The sequence below is a fragment of the Xiphophorus maculatus genome, chromosome 16 (genome assembly GCF_002775205.1).
Source record: "Xiphophorus maculatus strain JP 163 A chromosome 16, X_maculatus-5.0-male, whole genome shotgun sequence".
In the NCBI taxonomy this organism is placed as follows: Eukaryota; Metazoa; Chordata; class Actinopteri; order Cyprinodontiformes; family Poeciliidae; genus Xiphophorus; species Xiphophorus maculatus.
The window spans coordinates 23,745,202-23,762,914 of record NC_036458.1 but is presented as its reverse complement, the minus strand read 5'-3'; the positions used below and the strand labels follow the sequence as shown (position 1 = coordinate 23,762,914).

At 44.0% G+C, this 17,713-nt stretch overlaps 2 protein-coding genes across 3 annotated transcripts; one reads left to right on the top strand and one right to left on the bottom strand.

Annotated features, from left to right (window-relative positions):
• Positions 1-215: 215 nt before the first annotated feature.
• Positions 216-11,594, bottom strand: cog1 (component of oligomeric golgi complex 1). Of its 2 annotated transcripts, XM_023349572.1 has the most exons (16): positions 11,203-11,594; positions 10,776-11,035; positions 9,729-9,910; positions 8,739-8,915; positions 7,955-8,111; positions 7,634-7,844; positions 7,161-7,527; positions 5,930-6,360; positions 5,001-5,147; positions 4,757-4,918; positions 3,987-4,111; positions 3,442-3,550; positions 3,212-3,321; positions 2,321-2,402; positions 2,132-2,157; positions 216-428 (listed from the first exon to the last, which is right to left on the bottom strand). In XM_023349572.1, the coding sequence occupies exons 1-15, from the start codon at positions 11,509-11,511 to the stop codon at positions 2,149-2,151; spliced, it is 2,838 nt and encodes a 945-aa protein (XP_023205340.1). In that variant the 5' UTR covers positions 11,512-11,594; the 3' UTR covers positions 216-428; positions 2,132-2,148. The 2 variants fall into 2 exon arrangements, with proteins under 2 accessions (XP_023205340.1, XP_014329276.1); XM_014473790.2 differs by lacking the exon at positions 2,132-2,157 and having other exon boundaries at positions 11,203-11,593.
• Positions 11,595-12,166: 572 nt separating this feature from the next.
• smim22 (small integral membrane protein 22) lies at positions 12,167-15,524 on the top strand. The gene is made up of 4 exons (XM_014473792.2): positions 12,167-12,274; positions 13,382-13,547; positions 13,862-13,938; positions 15,192-15,524. Exons 2-4 carry the CDS (start codon positions 13,418-13,420, stop codon positions 15,237-15,239), a joined length of 255 nt encoding a protein of 84 aa, XP_014329278.1. The 5' UTR covers positions 12,167-12,274; positions 13,382-13,417; the 3' UTR covers positions 15,240-15,524.
• Positions 15,525-17,713: the final 2,189 nt, after the last annotated feature.

The window sequence follows — 17,713 nt, the reverse complement described above, 5'->3', positions numbered from 1 at the left end:
CGGGTCAGTCAGTCAGACTCTCTCAGGGCAGAACAACAGAAGACAGTGGGTGATTTTTAGACCTTTGTTGAGGCAGATAAAATCGACTTTACATGTAAGCATCGGCCGATCACTGATCTCCCAAAATGGAGGAAATCAGGGCCAATTTATCGCTGCACCTTTAGTTTGAACTTTTTGGTTGAGTAAAGTTAATGAAATCACACAGAAGGCAGACGTCAGAACACAACGCTTTGTTTACTATACAGTGTTTTTACAAAATCTACGAGGCAAACAGACAAACCAGCACAGGGCTACTTGGCCATGCCAGACAGCCAGCTGAGCTTGAACAGAGAGGGCGCCGTCGAGTCCTCGTCCTGATCGGCCAGCTGCCTGAAGAGACTGCCCGGCCGGAAAACGTCGTCACTTCCTGCTGCGGAGGACTGAGGAGCCTGCAGTGGGAGGACAGAGGGGCCGTCATGACTGGAGGAGAGCTTCCTATGAAGTCTGTTTATTGTTAATGTTCAATAAAACCAGAACACGTCAGGCAGTTATTGGCTCCATCTTAATATTAGATCTGATCAGTGACTCCATTCCTCCACGTTGGGAGGAAATCCTTCAAGCAAAGGATTCAAACAAGGTGATGCCTCTGTTGCTTCATAGAGCAGAACCAGGTAAAAGAAGCCAGAGATGAGCCAAAACATTATGACCACTCATACATGATCAAGATGTAAGTCCTGATTGTTCAAAACTGAGCGTGAATTTGGGCCTTGTGCACATGTAGCTGGGTTTTTATAAAAAGAAAAACTTCGTCACAATGTTTTAAAAAATAATATTGTTCACACCGGGATAGGTTTCAGGAATATTTTCATCCACACAACCTGCTCAACCCAACCCTGAGCGACGATTTAAAGTGGCAGTAATATGTGTTTTTCAGAAACATGGTGAAATTTTATAACACAATCAAGTTACCGTGTTACCATCAGTAGTTATAGAAATGCTGTAAATATCAAACATGACTTTGATGAAGTTTTTTCTTTTAATTTAACACATTGAAATTGGGCCTCTGTCTCTTTAAAAACTCCTGCTCTTTCTGGAACGCCGCCTTCAGGAATTCATCACGACATGGCTCCTCTATTAACCCTTTAGCAACGTTTCACTGAGAAGTAGCTTGTATAAAGACGTGCAGTTCCACCAGGTGTTTGCTAATTGCTGCTGGCTAGTCTGAAGGAGCTGAGTGGGGGTGTTGCCATGGAGGGCTGCTATGTGAGGAGGAAGCGCTGAAGCTTGGAAACTGCAGCCCTCAGGAAGAGCTGCACCTTTAAGGCGGGCCTAGGTCCATCCAGGCATTTTGCACAGCTGAATGGTTGCCATGGAGATTGAAGGATTTCTCAAACATTAAATGAAAGAATCAAAGCAGCACTTCAGGTATGCTTTTGATGAGAGAATAACATTATAACATGATGTAAAGCTCAAAAACGTGCATTATATTCCTTTCTTAAACATGCCAAGCCAATAGGAGGAAGCTAAAAACCTGTGTCAGCCAATTAGATTGCTTCAAAAACAACCATGGATTCCTGATAGGAGATTCATTTGTGTGAACAGATATACAACGTTCAAATGGCGTATTAGAATATAAAGTATATTGGTGAATTCTTTGCTGCAGACTATAATGCACCGGATCATAAATTTCTTTTCCCATGTACACACGCAAACACAAAGATGGTGTTTTCTTAAATCTCCATTAAATAATCATTTTTAGTGATATTAAACAGAGATTTTGTGTGGATGAAAGATCAAAGCGCATAAAAATTTATTGATTTTCCCAGATAGTCGGCTACATGTGACCAGGCCTTAGTTTAGGAAGTGGAGCCCAGTTCTCATGGCTGTGATTGGTGTGGCCATAAAAAGCAGATGGTCAAAACGTTTTTGACTGACCCAAGAAAAATGAGTGATGAGTCAGGTATAGACGATCCCTGACTTAAAGCGGTACAAAGTTTGGGTCGGCTCGTTCAAACAGCCATCTTGCTGTTTCCAACATAGGCCAAGATGAAAATACGAAGAAGTGAAGTAGTGCACCCACACCGCCACTGCTCCGACTAAATCAAAGCACAACCAAAACACACCCAAACAGAAACAACGCTGGTGAACTTGCCTGAAGGCTTCAGAATCTCAGAATCTCTGGGAGGAGAGAGAGTGTGACAGAAAACGCTTTACCCAGATGGAACAAACAAACAAACAAAAAAAAACATCACTCTGTGGCTGCCAGTAAATGAAAATGTCCTCTCAGAACACCGACCCAGAGCAGCTTCAGCACCCCGACCCCTGCGGCTCCAGAACTTACCAGGTTCTGAGACTTGTCTGATCCCCTGGAGGAGGACGTGGGTTTGCGAGCGTTTGACATGCTGAGAGGTAATAACCCGAACCTGCAACAGACAGGACCTGCTGATCAGACATACCACAGGAACCAGACAGACGCCGTCTATCATGCAGTGATCATGTAATACCTGAAAAGTGAGAACATCAGCTCTGATAGACTCAATATTCTAGGTCAGTTTTCATATTTAAAGGAGCGGTGTTCTATGTTTTCCAGTCATATATTCTGATTTTATAGCACAATTAAGTAACTATTTTACCTTCAGTTGTTATAAAAAATACTGTACATTTCAAATAAAACGTAAAACTAATTTTACTTCCTAATTTATCGCCTTGAAATTGAAGAGCCTCTGTCTCTTTAAAAACTTCTGCTCTTTCTACTCTGTCTTCAGGAAGTCATCACAACATGGCTCCTCTATTAACATTTTAACAACATTTTTACCAGCGTTGTACTGAGAAGTAGCTCCTATAATGAGCTCAGCAGATTCTCAGTTCCACCAGGTGTTTGCTAATTGCTGCTGGCTAGTCTGAAGGAGCTGAGTGGAGGAGTTCTGGTGGAGGGATACTGAGTGAGAAAAAAGCTCAGAAGCTTGGAAACTAGGTCCACTCAGGTATTTTTCCACACCTGAATTACCATGGAGATTAAAGGATTTCTCAGATATGCATGAAAGAATCGAGGTAACACTCCAGGTGTGTTTATAAAGAGGCATTAACATTGTGACATGATGTAAAGCTCAAAAAGTCAATTTTACATAATACTGCCCCTTTAAAGAAAACCAAAAATCTGCATCGGTGATTGGTGAACGTCTGATGGAGAACAAAACATTTCACTTCCTGTTTATTGATGTTCATGTCTGACCTGATCTGACTGCTGGCCAGTGGCAGGATGTTGTAAGGCTCCTGGGAGTTGACAGTGCTGCTCCGCGGCGTAAACTGCTTCTCCGAACCAGTCAGGAGGCCGAGCAGCACCTGGAACACGCAAACACATGGCAGCTACTGGAACATGTGAACACCAGCCTCTTCTGATGAGTGTTGCACGCGTCTGAGACATCAGGTTGTTTCATGACTGTGTGCATGGCAACAACATACTGAGGTCCTCTGGGACAGACGGTTGAGATTGGCGTTCAGCGGAGGTGTAAACACATCCAGGTCAAAGGGGTCAATGAAGCTTTCCAGCCAATCACATATCTTATGGAATCTGGAAAATAAACACGGCACACTGTTTAAATATGAAAATAAACCAAAAAAACAATTAAATGTGGTTTAAGTTTGATTTGTGTCTTTTCTCTTCACTGTGCAGCACATCATGTGATCTGACAATGTTTTAATGCTTTAGTTCTTTCAGAAGTCAAGACTTCTCTAAAAGCAGAACTTGGAACCACATCGCTTTAAAGCTTTGATTTTGTGCATTTCTCCGTTTTTAGCTTTGAAAACAGTCCGATATGGACACACACTGATTTTTTCAAGCTTTTTGTATTTCTACATGTTTGAAGTGAATCCAGTCTTGAGCTAGTAGCCAGCTAGCCAGCCAACGACCAACCAAACCCCCGCTCCGGGGCACACAGCATCGCTCTGCCTCCCTGATCCTCCAGGCCGACCAGAGTTGCTTCCTGCCAGCTGTAGAGGCTTCCTACCTCGGGTCCTGCTGGGATCTGGAGGTCTTGCCCTCCTCCACTCTGCTGCCCAGTGTGGAGTTAAGGTAACGCAGGTCGAACAACAACTGCAAGGCTCGGTTCTGAGTTATGGGGAGGACACCCTCCTAATGAACAGGAGAAGAGAGAAATTCAGAGAAGAAGAACTTGTGTCTTTTAGGACACAAATTACTTACTAATTCACTATTTTTGTTGTAATTTCAGGGCCAATTTACAACAAATGAAAAACTTATTAAATAATTGTTTGAATGTGTTGCTTTTTGTTTTTAATTGGAAATAAACACAGATGAAATTGTCTTCACTTGCTGTTTGAAACAGCCAATCAGATGTCAGGGTCTCTCTAATCCCGCCCACTGAGTTTGATTGATCAGACTGACAGCTTAACTTAATTTACAATGTGCTTCAGCACAAGAACAAAATGATTCATTAAATCATGAAATAATTATATGTGGTTTTTAAAAATAATACCAATACTTTTAATGGAGGCACATTTGTTAATTCTATATTTAATAAGTTATTTTTGTACTGATTCCTAATTTTGACCTGAGCCTTCAGAGCCACATAAAGACGGTTACAAAGTCGGCCTCCTGTCACCTAAAGAACATCTCCAGGATCAGAGGACTCGTGTCCCAGCAAGATCTAGAGAAACTGTCTTGTTGATGAAATGTGCTACAGAAATAAACTTGACTTGAACACTTAGCAGAAAATCAACTCTGTCCCTCCAAACATTTGCGAGCCGTTGTGTTCCTCACCGCGTCCCGTCGCTGCTCTGCCAGGACGTCGTAGCGATGCAGAACTTGACCAAGACAGGACTGAAGCAGCTCCTGCAGGGTGGGCCGGGGAAGAGCATGACCCCCGACCCTGTTCACCTCCACGCACAGCTGGAACAGCAGAGACTGCACAAACCAGGACGCCTGACGGGACACAAGACTCGGGAGTCCGTCACGTGAAACGGCAGCAAAGCAAAGAACCTACTTCCTGTGACATCGTTCTGACCTGAACTGGAAGGCGGATCTTGGACGTGACGCTGTTCCCTGATTCAGACTCTTCCTGGATCTCCAGATCCTCCCAGCCTGTTGCGGAGCTCAGAACCGCACCAGCAGACTCCGCCAGCAACGCCGCGCCAAACGTCTCCATCAGCTCCTGTCGAAGCACGAGCCACGATGAGCAACACGTCAGCACAGCACTGAGGCCGAACCTGTCCACACGTAGCCAGATATCTGGGAAACCGAGGATATTTTTCATACGATTTCACCTTTCATGCACATGTAGTGTCTATTTAATAGCACTAGGACAATGAAACCTTCAACCAAGACTTTGTGAATTCTCCTTTTTTGCGTTTGAATGGGGACACTGAAAACTGAGATTTAGAAGGAAGCGCACGACAGTCTGTGACAAATAATGTGGCATAACGTCACATATGTGACCATTGTCACTGCTTGGCCAGTAGCAATGGTCACATAGTGGAGGAAAGATGGCTGCCATCAGAGAGCTGCTGATTTTCACATTGTTTCTGACTCTAGCTCCAATTCACTGAGTAGAGAGTGATTGGAGGTCAGCTGTTTTATACCAATCTTAACTATCTTTCCCAATAAAGAGACACAACACCGTTCAACCTCCACATACTGGCTGTAACTGGACTCCCAGTCAACAGCATCTTGTGTTTTATTAACTTTATGTTCTAACACTGTATTTTAATTTGAAGGATTGTGATTGACTGACATAGGTTTATGTTTGCCCTACACTGCCCTCTATGGGTTTGGCATGTTTAAAACAATGTAATTCAGCAGGTTGGTGTGGATGAACATGTTTCTTAAACCGATCAGACTATTTCATAAAGACGATGGTCACCGCTACGACGCTTTATAAAGACCGGGCTACGTGTGGACTCGGCCTGAGACTTTATGTTTCTGACGGGTTCTGACTTTGGAGAGGGCGGAGCTCCAGATGCGGTAAGCGTCCATGCTGCAGCCAAGAAGCTCCTCCTTCAGCTCAGCCCACTTGGCCTGCGCTGGACTGACCTCTGGGGCGGCCTTGGATTTGCCCAGCTTCTTTCCCTGCCTGGGGGTTCCCTTGGCCGAGGCTTCCCCGGTGCTCCGTCTGCCCAGGAGGCAGTGCTTCAGGCTGGGGCAGAGCTCGCCCACGGACTGGCACAGCCTGGCCATGAACAGGACGGAGCTGAGGCAGGTCGGGGCAGAGCCCAGCTCGGTGCGGACCGACGACAGGATGTGGCGAACGCAGGCCACGCAGGCTTCGCGCAGAGCTTCCTCCACCGCCGCCGAGTCCGTGTAGCGGTTAAACGAAGAGGAGTCCGGGGGTCCGCAGGAAGGCGGCGCGGCCGGGATGGAGTCGGATCCTGCCGAGAGCAGAAAAGCACATGGAGGTCAGCAGACCCCACCTACAGCAAGTTACATCATTCAGACAGTTTGCTACAGCTTCTGTGGTTTACAGAGGTCAGAGGTCAGGAGTCTGGAAAGTTTTCACACCTTGGAAACATTTTCCCATTATATATTATATATGATTTTATTTGACACAGGAGTATGGAAATGTTAAGTGAATTGAGTAAAATACATGAGTCAACAGATTTTTAGTTTTTGTTGTTTTTTTTAAAACCAAAAACTGAAGACTGGTTTTCAGCCCCTGGACTGTCCAACCAGGCACTTCTTTATGAGTTTAATATTGCAGTGATTATTGTAGAATATTACAGCTGTGCTCATAAGTTTATATACCCAGGTAGAACTTTTTAATTTTTTTAGCCATTTGTTAGAGAATATGAACAAAATCACAAATAGTCAGTGGTTGGGAGAAGCCATTTATTGTCAAATAAGAGTGTGTATTCTTTTAAAATCATTATGACAACAGAAACTACCCAGAGCCTCATCCACTAACACCACCAAACACTTCAGGCTGTCAATGTTAAAGGGGGGAATACAAAGTATAGGGAGCCAGGGTATGTAAAGTTTTGATCAGGTTCATTTGGGTAGTTTCTGTTATTATTATGATTTAAAAAGAGTACACAAAGTCATTTGACAATAAAAGGCTTTGTGATTTACCATGAGTGAAAAAGTCTTTGTGTTATCATTTATATTCTGTGGAAATGAGGAAAAAATAAATCCAGAATTCTGATAGTGTATGTAAGCTATGGATCAGGAATACCTGTGTCCTGTGATGGGAGGTAGTGCTGGAGGTCGTCCAGTCTGGCTCTCAGCTTTGCGTCCAAAGAGGAGCAGAAGTTCTGAACGCAGGGCGTCAGGGCCTGCGTCTTCATGGCCAGCCCGCTCCTCTGCTGCTGCTGCTGGCCCCTCTGGGCCACACTGACCCAGGCTGCGTCGCTCAGCAGGTCCCCCGGAGACTCTGACCACAGGAAGGACGCCACGTCCGCCTCGTACTGAGCACTGCGACCGGAGAGCGGGTTGCTGCCGGCGGCGGCCTGGACCGGTCGGCCCTCCAGGTCCCTCACAGCCGAGGTCAGCAGCTGCACCGAGCTTGTTGCGATGGCCTCCGTTTCCTCTTTGGTGATGGTCTTGGGGGCGAAAAAATGTAAATTTTGATCTTACATCGCTTTTAGTGATAGGTGGGTAAACAACACAGAAGATTCAAAATATCCTTGAATTTAGAGGAGAACCCACCTGAAGGCGGTGAAGGAAGAGCTGCTGCAAGAAGTCCTCCCACACAGCCAGGGGGCGCCCCAGCATCTGCTGACATACGTTACCCCAGTGCTGACTGATGGAGTCTGTGATCAGAAGGTCCCACACAGCGTCTCTAATGGCTGCCAGAGCCTTGAGGCTCTTCACGTAGACCAGGAGGGTGCCAACGCCCTGACAGATGTCCTGCTTGCAGCTGAGAACAGAAAAGTTGCAGAAGAACCGGTTACCAAACTAACCACATGAAAGCCCCAGTGGAACACAGAGGAGTTTGTTTTTGTGAGGAGACAAAAAGGGAGTCCTCACGTATTGATCCACTGCTGCAGCGTGTCCCGGAGCTGCTCCGCCTGGATGGGCTTAGCCAGGGTCCGGAGGGTGGGCTGAAACTCCATGATGGATGGAGGCAGATACCTGAACCAGCTGCCTGTACTCCACACCTGCTGCAACACCTTTCTGCCTTTACCTGGCGACACAAGACCAGGATATCGCCCTGATCAACGAGCAACAACTCCTACGCACCCTGAACGATCCACACGCAGGTAGAAACACGGAACACTGGGAATAATCAAGTTCAACGGAACAACAGTTCTAATCTAACTGGAACCAACAGAACCAAAGACAGAGTGAGAAGTAGAGGGGAGAGAGTCTGCCTGTGTCTGTGAAGAGGCAGAATCCTGGTTACAACAACTGGCTGGACGTCTGGGGTTATGTTGAGCTGCATCACAATCACATTGCATCCTTCCAATAGCATCTGGAAACAGTAAATACTACATAGCTGAAGCACTGCCTTAAGTACTGAAGAGATAAAAAGACAGACATCTGTTTGTTGAATTTCTGGCTAAACTAATTAAAATGCAGAATGAAGGCCTTTAAATTTGATATTTGAAATTATCTTGAAAATAATATTAAAATCTCGATTCGTCTCGTTCTTGTGAACTCAGCATCGTGTCCTGTCTTGTCTCGTTAGCGTTGGGTATCGTAACACCTCTAATCACAAGTCATATCATGACTTCCGTGTATCTTGCAGAAACACATTTAGAGGTGCAGCTGAGCACGAGCAGGTCCTGCAGACGGTGACTGTTTGTCTTACCTGTGGGAGTGCAGGAGGTTACATTCTCCAAGGTGGAGAAGAGCATGCCACAGCTGAGGGCGCCCTCTGCTGGCCTGGGAGCCCCCTCAGCAGGCATGTAGAAGACGGCGTAGGCCTGGAAGAGCGTGGTGATCAGCAGCTCCACCAGGCTGCACACCTGGGCCTTGATCCCTGCGCCTGGGGAATAAAAACACACCACGAGTTGGTTCATTGTCAAAACAACGACAGAAAACCAGCAATTTATCTGAATGTACGCCCACAAGCTGCTAGTGGCTGTGGTCAGAGTGTTTCAGCTCTGCGGTCGGGCTGTTCAGTTAACATGACCCTTGACCTTCACCTGTCCGAGCAAAGAACTTCCTCCATCCATCTCCAAAAATATTTGAGGGTAAAAGGATGATGTTCTTATCTCGCCAGAATGACAGACGATTAATGACTTATTGCCATTAATAGTGCAATGATATCATCCACCTGCTGCTATAGTAACCAGGGTAATTATAGTTAACGAAAATTAACAAAATAATGAAAATTGGAATTGAGAAGACATTTTTGCTAACCAAAATTTTAAAAAAAAGTTGAATGAATTGCAAAAAACTATAATTATGTTATGTGTTTTTAAAACTAATATTTGGAGACATAAACACAATACAATATTTTGATCTTTCTGAATTCCTCACTTACAAAAAATAACCAAAGTATCAAAAACTAGAAGTAGCACTATAACTAATAAAAACTAAACTAAACCACATTTAACTAATAAAACTAATAAAAACTAACAAACACACAAAAAATCTATTATAACAAACTGAATTAGACACAACCTAATAAAACTCAACTCTAATGACAAACCCAAAACTATCAGAACCCTACATTAGCCCGTATCCTACCATGGCTTCTGGTTCTGTTGGTTCTGTTTAACAGATAATGTCGCCATGCCTGGGTTGGACTATCAGTACCTCATAATGTGACCACAGTTCACTGAAGGAGCAGTACCGTGTTGCGGTTGGTTCAGCAGCTGGTGGATGGAGGCCTTCCTGGCCAACAGGAAGTCAGCCAGAGCCTGGCGTGGTGAGCTGTCTTCCAGCAGCATGGTGGAGACCAGGGCCTCGGCGATAGCCTGGTCCGACACGGCACGGCCGCGCAGCAGAGACCTGCTGTCCAGGAGGATGGTCGACCTGGAGGGAGACGGCGTTGAGAGGCGGAGCCAGACATCTGCCGCCAGCAGGAATCTGACCGCCGATTGGGCGACAGGAAACTCAAAAATCTTATATTAGCTGATGCAAGTATAAGATGCTAAAAGTAGTGACACTTAGTGACTTCGTTGTTTTTATGCCGATGCTACACATTGCTGCAATTTTGTCTTTTCACAAGACCTGGAGCAACCTTGTCACAATAACAAATTTTGTTAGATAATAAACTGCTTCACTAATTATTGTGATTTACAATAATATTGTGTTTTCTTTTTGTTTTTCTTGGCTCTTGTGGCCTTTATTTCACAGTAGACTGACAGGAAAGCAGGTTACAAGAGAGGGGGAAGACATGCAGCAGAGGTCATCGGGTCGGGACTCTGACCTGTGACAGGCGCCTTGAGGACTGAGGCCTCCTGCACCAATACTGTAATAGTATTGTTGTTTTGAGATTATTTATAGATAATATATTGAAAATGCAAGTTTGCTCAATAAATTTTAATTTTGCAAAGAACACAACACTGGAACCGGAAGATATTTTAAATATACAAAATAAAAGACGATAAATAAAATGGAAATGAAAACCACGCACAACCTAAACCGTGAATAAAATGGATCATGAAGTTTCTGTAAAGAAAACTGCCCTTCAAAAATATCATCAGAAAGGAAATGATCAAGCTCATTTTAATTTATCATGCAATTAATTGATTATTGTGACAGGCTTAACCTGCAGATTAGCAATCTGTAGGTTAAGCACAACACTGCATTTCTACGCAAGACTGGTCCTCCCTATTTGTTTCACTATGTGAAACATTTGTTTCAATGCAGTTTGACCTTTTGACCCTTCTCGTACCTGAAGTGTCCGGTGGTGGCGACCTGGCGGACCAGGATGGGGAAGCGGGCCAGCACGGGGCTGTAGAGCCCGCCTGGTGCGGCCTCCAGCTGCAGCAGGCTGTGCAGGTGGCAGCAGAGCAGGTAGAGCTGGGTGGCCTGCAGGTACTGGGCCGCCTCCATGGAGCTCCAGATGCGCTCTGGGATCTCCAGGAGGAGCTTGATCTGGGAGGCCATGGTGTAGAACTTCTCCTGCCACTGCCTCTGGTTCTGGTTGTGGTTCTGCAGCAGGACATAAACAAACATGATGGTGATGATGATGATGATGATGATGATGGAAGGATCAGCTCTCCATCAGCTGAAACTCTTCATGTTGTAAGGGGATTGGTCCAGGGTCTGCTTCGAGTTTGGGTCAGGAGTGGACCTCTAACCAGAGCAGTGACCGGTACCTCCAGTCTGCTGCCTCCCGCGCCGTTCCTGCCCTGCTTCAGCGTGCGGCAGTACCGCTGCATGTCCTGGATGGATTCCACCACGCTTTCCGAGCACTCCCGCATCTCTCCGATAGTGTCGGCGGCGTCGATCAGGTCCCGGTACCGCTCCCCGACCATCTGCCTCAGCTCCTCCTTTTTCTGCTCGATCTCCCCGCGGACCTTGCGTTCGACCCGGCGGATCTCCTCGGTGCTGTAGCGCTCGAACAGAGCCGCCGGGTCCTTGATCTCCGAGACCCGCAGGGCCAGCACGGGGTCCCCGGCCATCATTCGCCCCCCGACAAGTTCAGCTGGTGACGGAAAGCCAACCCGGAAAACGGTGGAGAGCTACTTCCTGCTTCCACGTAGCAAATGTTGGTGACGTCATATGTGTTTTGGGCGCTCATTGGTCAACAAAATTGTCTGTCAGAGAAGATTTCCGTTTAGGACTGATCCCGCCCACCGCATCCAAAGATAAATAAAAACCTAACAGGAAGAAAATATTAGAGTTAATATTTGGTTGGATCATTTTCAAGCCTTTTTAAGAATATAATTTATATGAATTCAGGCCACATAAATGCAATCAGTTCTCTACTGTTCGGTCTATTATTATTATTATTATTGTTATTATTATTATTATTATTATTATTATTATTATTATTATTATTATCACAGTATGGAATGTCTCGTAGAGATGCAAAAAACAGCAACATTGGTAGAAAAAAAGAAACCTAACGGGACTATAAAAACAAGCATGGAAAAGTAAGGCAAATCCAAGTAAATGGAGTATTTAAATAAAAAGAAAAACAATTTAAACCATCTATATCTGACTCCAAATGACTCTTAGAAACATTTGCTTACATTTATGTAAACAAATGCAAAGTGGTACGTCACAGTCATCCCGGAGCCCTGATCATGCCACACCCACTCCCTTACCTGCTCCTGTTTCAGTCAGGAGGGTGGAGCGGAGCACCAACAGGTGCAACACTATAAAAAAAAAAAAAATCTTTGTACCCGGAAGGAAAAAAAAAACAATAAGCGACTCTTCGTACAGGTAGGTTTGACTCTGGTTATTTCAGTAAGACTATAAAGAATACGCTTGTATTTACTGAAGAAATGAATATTTAAAAGATAGTTCCGATCTATCGCTGTCATCAGTCGGATGAATGATAATAACTTCCACAAAGGTCAGTTCAGGGCCCGCGGTGAAGCTGGTTTAGGTCGGATGCTCCTCAGATATTCGCTCCGTGGTTCCCTGCTGTCAGTGGGGCGGGTTTCACACCGTGGGCTGTTGCACAGACGGCGGATTTCTCGGCTCCGTGTTCTCGCTGCAGAAAGCGGAGGCTCCTTTAGGGACCGTCAACAAATTTACAGTCGGTCGAAACACGAAGAGGAAAAAACAACAACAACAACAACAACAAAAACCCAGTAACTTCCAGGTCATGAGCCCTATTGACACCAAATCAATACTCAATTGTGTTAATATACTATATTAATTAAAAACACCAACCTTTCATTACAAACATTCTGACGTCCTCAGCATTTCCTCAAAGATTGAGACGTGATTGGCTGACATACGGCCAGGTTTAAAGATGAAACTTTCCCAAGAATAGGTGAAGGTGTCATCCCTTCAATCAACTTTCTCACTAATTCTAGCTGCAACCTTGACAGGCCAGTGTTGTTCTCCTGACCCAACCAGGACAAACCCACTATGACCTGAACTGTTAGCATTCACTGATAAAATGGATGAACATCTACTGGACATAGTGACCAGCACCGGAGCGGCACACTGCCGGTCAGAGGATGTTACTTTAGATTTCCTTCAGTTACTAAAATGGGGGAAAAATGTCCATCTGATTTACAGTTGTGAAAAACAAACTTATGGTGTGAAAACAAAAAAAGTTTGGTGGTGGCAATATCATGTTGGATACCAACCACCTCTATTAACAGATTATTAGACTTGTAATAATCAATGTGTTGATATTTAAGCATCAGTACAAAACACTGTTGATTTTCCCCCCCTTTTAAATAAAGACAGTCAGATCACATGATTTACTTATGTAGAACAATTTGCGTTTTTACTCTAAGTCATCAGTCATAATCTCATACTTGTCCATGCCTGGTCCTAAATAGTTCTTACAATAATTCACTTCTCTGGCAGAGTTCAGTCCGTGTTTCTCTGGGAGCAGCCTGGGAGATGGATCAGAGGAACATCCAGCAGGAATTTCAGGACCAGTTCAACGATGTGGTCTCCAGACTGCAGTCGAAGCAGATGTTCCAGTCTGACTGGGACATCGCTTCTTTTGCCATCTTCTTTATCTTCATTGGTAAGAACTGTGGCGCTCAAAGCGGCAGCATGTTGGAGTTCAGTTTGGTTTATTAGTGTATTCAAAACAGTGGGAATCATTTCTTGGACGGCTACTTTTTACCTTTACTTGAGTAAAAATATGTTGAAGTAGTGCTTCCTTTACTTGAGTACGATCTTGGGCTGCTCTACTGAGCTCTGCTAACATCACAAAGGTTCAAATTATACCTCAGCTGAAGCTTGGTTTCCAAAGCACACGTTGGAGGATTCTTTTCCGGTTTTTGTACAAATATTGACAGCTGAACTCTTCCTGCTTCTTGTCACTGTTGTGCACAGGCGTGGTTCTCACGTTGGTCTTGCTGGTTCTGATCCGGTGCTGCTGCTGCTGCTGCGGCTGCTGTGACGATGAAAAGGTAAGAACTCTAAGGTTGAAGTCAACAGCAGTAATGTCTCTGGTATGATGTAAGACAAGCACAAATGAAGCTAATGACAGTAGTTATGTAACACACACCAAGTATCTTAGGAATTATGTAGCATCTGATGGTGACATGCGGGGCCCCAAATGGAAATCCGCTTAGGGCCCCACAAAAGGCTTGGGCCGGCCCTGGGTGGCCGCACAGGAAGGGCTGACTTGATGGAAACCAAATATTCACTTTCAGTGACAGATTTAAAAGTGTAAACGTTTGTCCATGAGCTGCACAGTATCTGCACCCGGTTCTTGGTCTGGGCTCCTTGTGCTTGAGTTTCTCCATCAGCGCAGCTAGGCGGGGAGGAGACCGGCCCGGTTCTGCTGGGGTTCTGGAAGCCCAGGTTGTTTCAGAAGCTGTCTCTCATCTTCTTCTTGTTCTGGTCAGGCCACTTTTCTGATGTTACCATGGTGATTAAAGACATCTAGACTTTTGGTCTGGTAGACAGCAGGACTGACTTTAGAATTTGTTAAACCCAGTGGACCAGAACCAGCAGGTGACATGACACCCCAGATCATCTCTGATCACAGTTTTCACGACTGTGAAAACGTCACTCTGGACTTCACGCAGTGAGGGTTCTCTCCACACTTTCTCCAGACTCCGGGACTAAAAATGTACTTTCATCTGATAAGAGGACTTTGGACCTCTGAGCAACAGTCCTGTTGCTCAGAGGTCCATCTGTTGATGGTGTTTCTGGTTGAGGAGTGACCCAACACATACAGAGTGACAGCTGTAGCTCTGAGTCAAACATTAGATGAACTTTACTTCAAAATCATCTCAAAGCTGCAGTTGTCTTGTCGATGACTTTTTCCTTCCACAAAACTTTCCACTCTTATTTTTAGATATTGCAATCTGTAAACATTCAGCTTCTTTAGCAACAACCTATTCTGTCTTACCCTCCATATGATTGTGTAAGTTAAAGCTCAACATTTCTGTAAAAAAAGAATCATTTTGCATATTTAAATCAATAAACCCGAATCTTGAGCTTTCAGTTGCGAAAAAATAATAAAATGATCAGAAATAAATGCTTAAAATAGTTTTGCTTAAGCATTCTGCTGTTTTTTAATAATACGTTCATATTGCCACGCAAGAGAACATAATACACTTTAGAAATACCAACTCACTGACATATACTGCTACATGTTGTGTGTGTTGCTGACTGAAGTGTTTATTATTGTGTGTGTGTTCTTTCTGAACAGCCACGCAGAAGAAAGGTCGGCATAGAGAACTACGGCATGGAGCCCTGAGCGACCCGGTCCGACCGCGGGAGGCCGAGCAGAACCTTCTCATCCTCTTCCTGTGCCAAAACGCACACCGGAATCAAAACGCTTCAGACAGAATGTAATTCCTGCACAATGTTTTTTGTTTGCCCAAATGGAAAGTTAGTAATTGTTTTTATTCCCACTCGCAGCTTTGTGAGTTTTGTTGCCAGGTTACCACAGAGCAGCTAGGAGACCTGTATGTAGATTTGCTAAAAATGTTTCAAATTTAATTAAATGTCTTTATTGAGTAATAAAGCAGTTTAATGTTTGGCTCTGTGTCCTCCTGTGCTGCTCAGTCAGCAGTGAGTGTGTTGAGCCGCAGCAGAGGAATCCAGCAGGTTTTCTGTAAAGCTGGAGCCGAGTCCAAACTTCACAACGGTGAAAACGGAGCAGAAAGGATTTCACTGGGGAGGAGTTTAATGGGACACACGGAGACAGAGCTGCAGTGGAATCTGACACCGTGTCACCACTTCCTGTGAGACCGACTCCTACTGACCCAAACACCCAGCCTTCCTCGAATAGTAGCAGCCCAGAATAACGGCAAAGCTACAGGAGATTCAATTTGGGCTCTTCAGAATTTAGTACGTTGAAAATTAAAGTCAAGCCAAGTGTTGATTGGATTTAAATCAGGAATTTAAAGTAAGTAAAGAACAGATGAGAAAAAGTCACAACTGGGTTTCTTTTGACAATAGTGCAGTTTGACATTTCAGAAATAAATTTGTTTATTGGAAACGCCCCAATTTCAAACGTTTCGTTGTTAGGGTGTGTGTTTTTTTGGGTGTATGTGTGTTGCCATATCAAAATTCCAAATTGGTTTGTTTCACAAAACTGCAGTGAAAGTATTTTTATTCGCAACACACGAGTCACATGACCAACAACTGGCAGAAACCACAAAGAAGACGACAGGAAGTAGTAGGAAGATGACGGAGCAGCATGTTTATTAATGACTTATTGCGTGAAGGAACTTATCAGGATAGGAACATGTCGATGGTTCTGGGATTGCAGAGAACTCGAAGGGAACCATTATGGAACCGTGGAGAACCGTCTGCTGTGGCTAATAAAATTACTTCAAGAACAGATCGGGTTGAAACCAAACAAAACATTTTTGTAAAAAGTGTCGCTATGTTGGGACAGTGTAGTATGAGACAGATAACCTGTGAAAAAAAGTCACTGCTCTCTTCTTCACTACAGCTGGTTCCCCACAGGAGCCTGTCATGAATGCTAAGGCTAGTTAGCATGGATACCGATGAGGGCGGATAATGTTCTCCTGGAATGTTGAGTTTTCTTATTTGCCTTTAGAACATTTAACAGCATATACACTATTTGACTAACAGTGCTAAGCCCCTCCTCCTTCCTCTGATTGGTTGTTCTTGAGGAGGCAGAGGAGCTCAGGTTTTTTCACAAATTATAAATGTCACCATGTTGTTACAACATGCTGACAGTTCCAACAAATATGCAAAAATCCTATACTTTAATAAAAGTGTGTGTGTCACACAGAATCCTAATAACATCCACTCATAAAAGCAGAACTCAAACGAAGTTCTTTTAGAGTTTTATTGCACAGAGGAATCTTTTCCACATTTCATTTTACAGGCAGCTTCTTAAAACAGATCAACACTTAGAGTGATGAAATCATTTGTTCATGATTAGGTTAGTGTTCCACAGATTAACCACATGGGAAACATAATAAATACAAACACAGAGCCGAGCGGACAGAAACAAACGACACAAATAGCTTAGAGCTGGGTTAAATCCAGGGAATGTGTGCAAAGCTGGAAGATAAACTGTTTTCCTCCTGCTGCTGTCTGGTCAGCAGACACTGTGGAGTTAGAAACTTGATAACCTGTAGAAGAGCAGTGTTAGTGAATATGAAAGATTTCAGCATGGACCAGAGTACCAGCTGGGTTCCCTGTGGGACGATCTTTGTAGCTTACATCTGATATAATAAAGCAGCAAAGTATGAAAAAAAAACTCAGACTTTTAAAGCATCAAAGAGTCTTGAAATAGAGACGCACCAATCAGAGATTATTGGTCGATTCCCATTTTATAATTTTTGTAAAATTCAGACCTGCTGATATTTTAGCCAGTATCTCCAGATCTATAATCAACAGCTCTTCCTGCTATTAATCGTTTGCTGTTAGTTTTTTGGGAGCAGATGTGATGTCATTGGTTTACTGCAATGCAAACATCATGGGGCAAAGAAATAGTCCTCTACATTCTCTGTGAGGGGCAGCCATACTGGATAAAGCCAGAATTCTATGACGGCGTCTAGGGACCAACATATTTAGACAAAAAAAATTGAGTAGTAGATTTGTGGCAAAAAAAATAAAAAAAATTCACTAAAATCTCAGAAACTAAGTAAATTTCTGAGTTTGAAAAGTTAAATATTTGCTTCCAAGAACGCAGAAATTTCTGAGTTTGAAAACTTCCTATTTTTCAAATTTTCTAGAATATTTTGG

Excerpts from the sequence above, each read along its gene's own strand:
- smim22 (XM_014473792.2), top strand. The coding sequence starts at position 13,418 with ATGGATCAGAGGAACATCCAGCAGGAATTTCAGGACCAGTTCAACGAT. Across the intron at positions 13,548-13,861 it reads CATCTTCTTTATCTTCATTG|GCGTGGTTCTCACGTTGGTC; the intron begins GTAAGAACTGTG and ends TGTTGTGCACAG. Across the intron at positions 13,939-15,191 it reads GCTGCTGTGACGATGAAAAG|CCACGCAGAAGAAAGGTCGG; the intron begins GTAAGAACTCTA and ends CTTTCTGAACAG.
- cog1 (XM_014473790.2), bottom strand. The coding sequence starts at position 11,511 with ATGATGGCCGGGGACCCCGTGCTGGCCCTGCGGGTCTCGGAGATCAAG. Across the intron at positions 3,551-3,986 it reads AGATCCCAGCAGGACCCGAG|ATTCCATAAGATATGTGATT; the intron begins GTAGGAAGCCTC and ends TTTATTTTCCAG. Across the intron at positions 429-2,320 it reads CAGACAAGTCTCAGAACCTG|GCTCCTCAGTCCTCCGCAGC; the intron begins GTAAGTTCTGGA and ends CTCCCACTGCAG.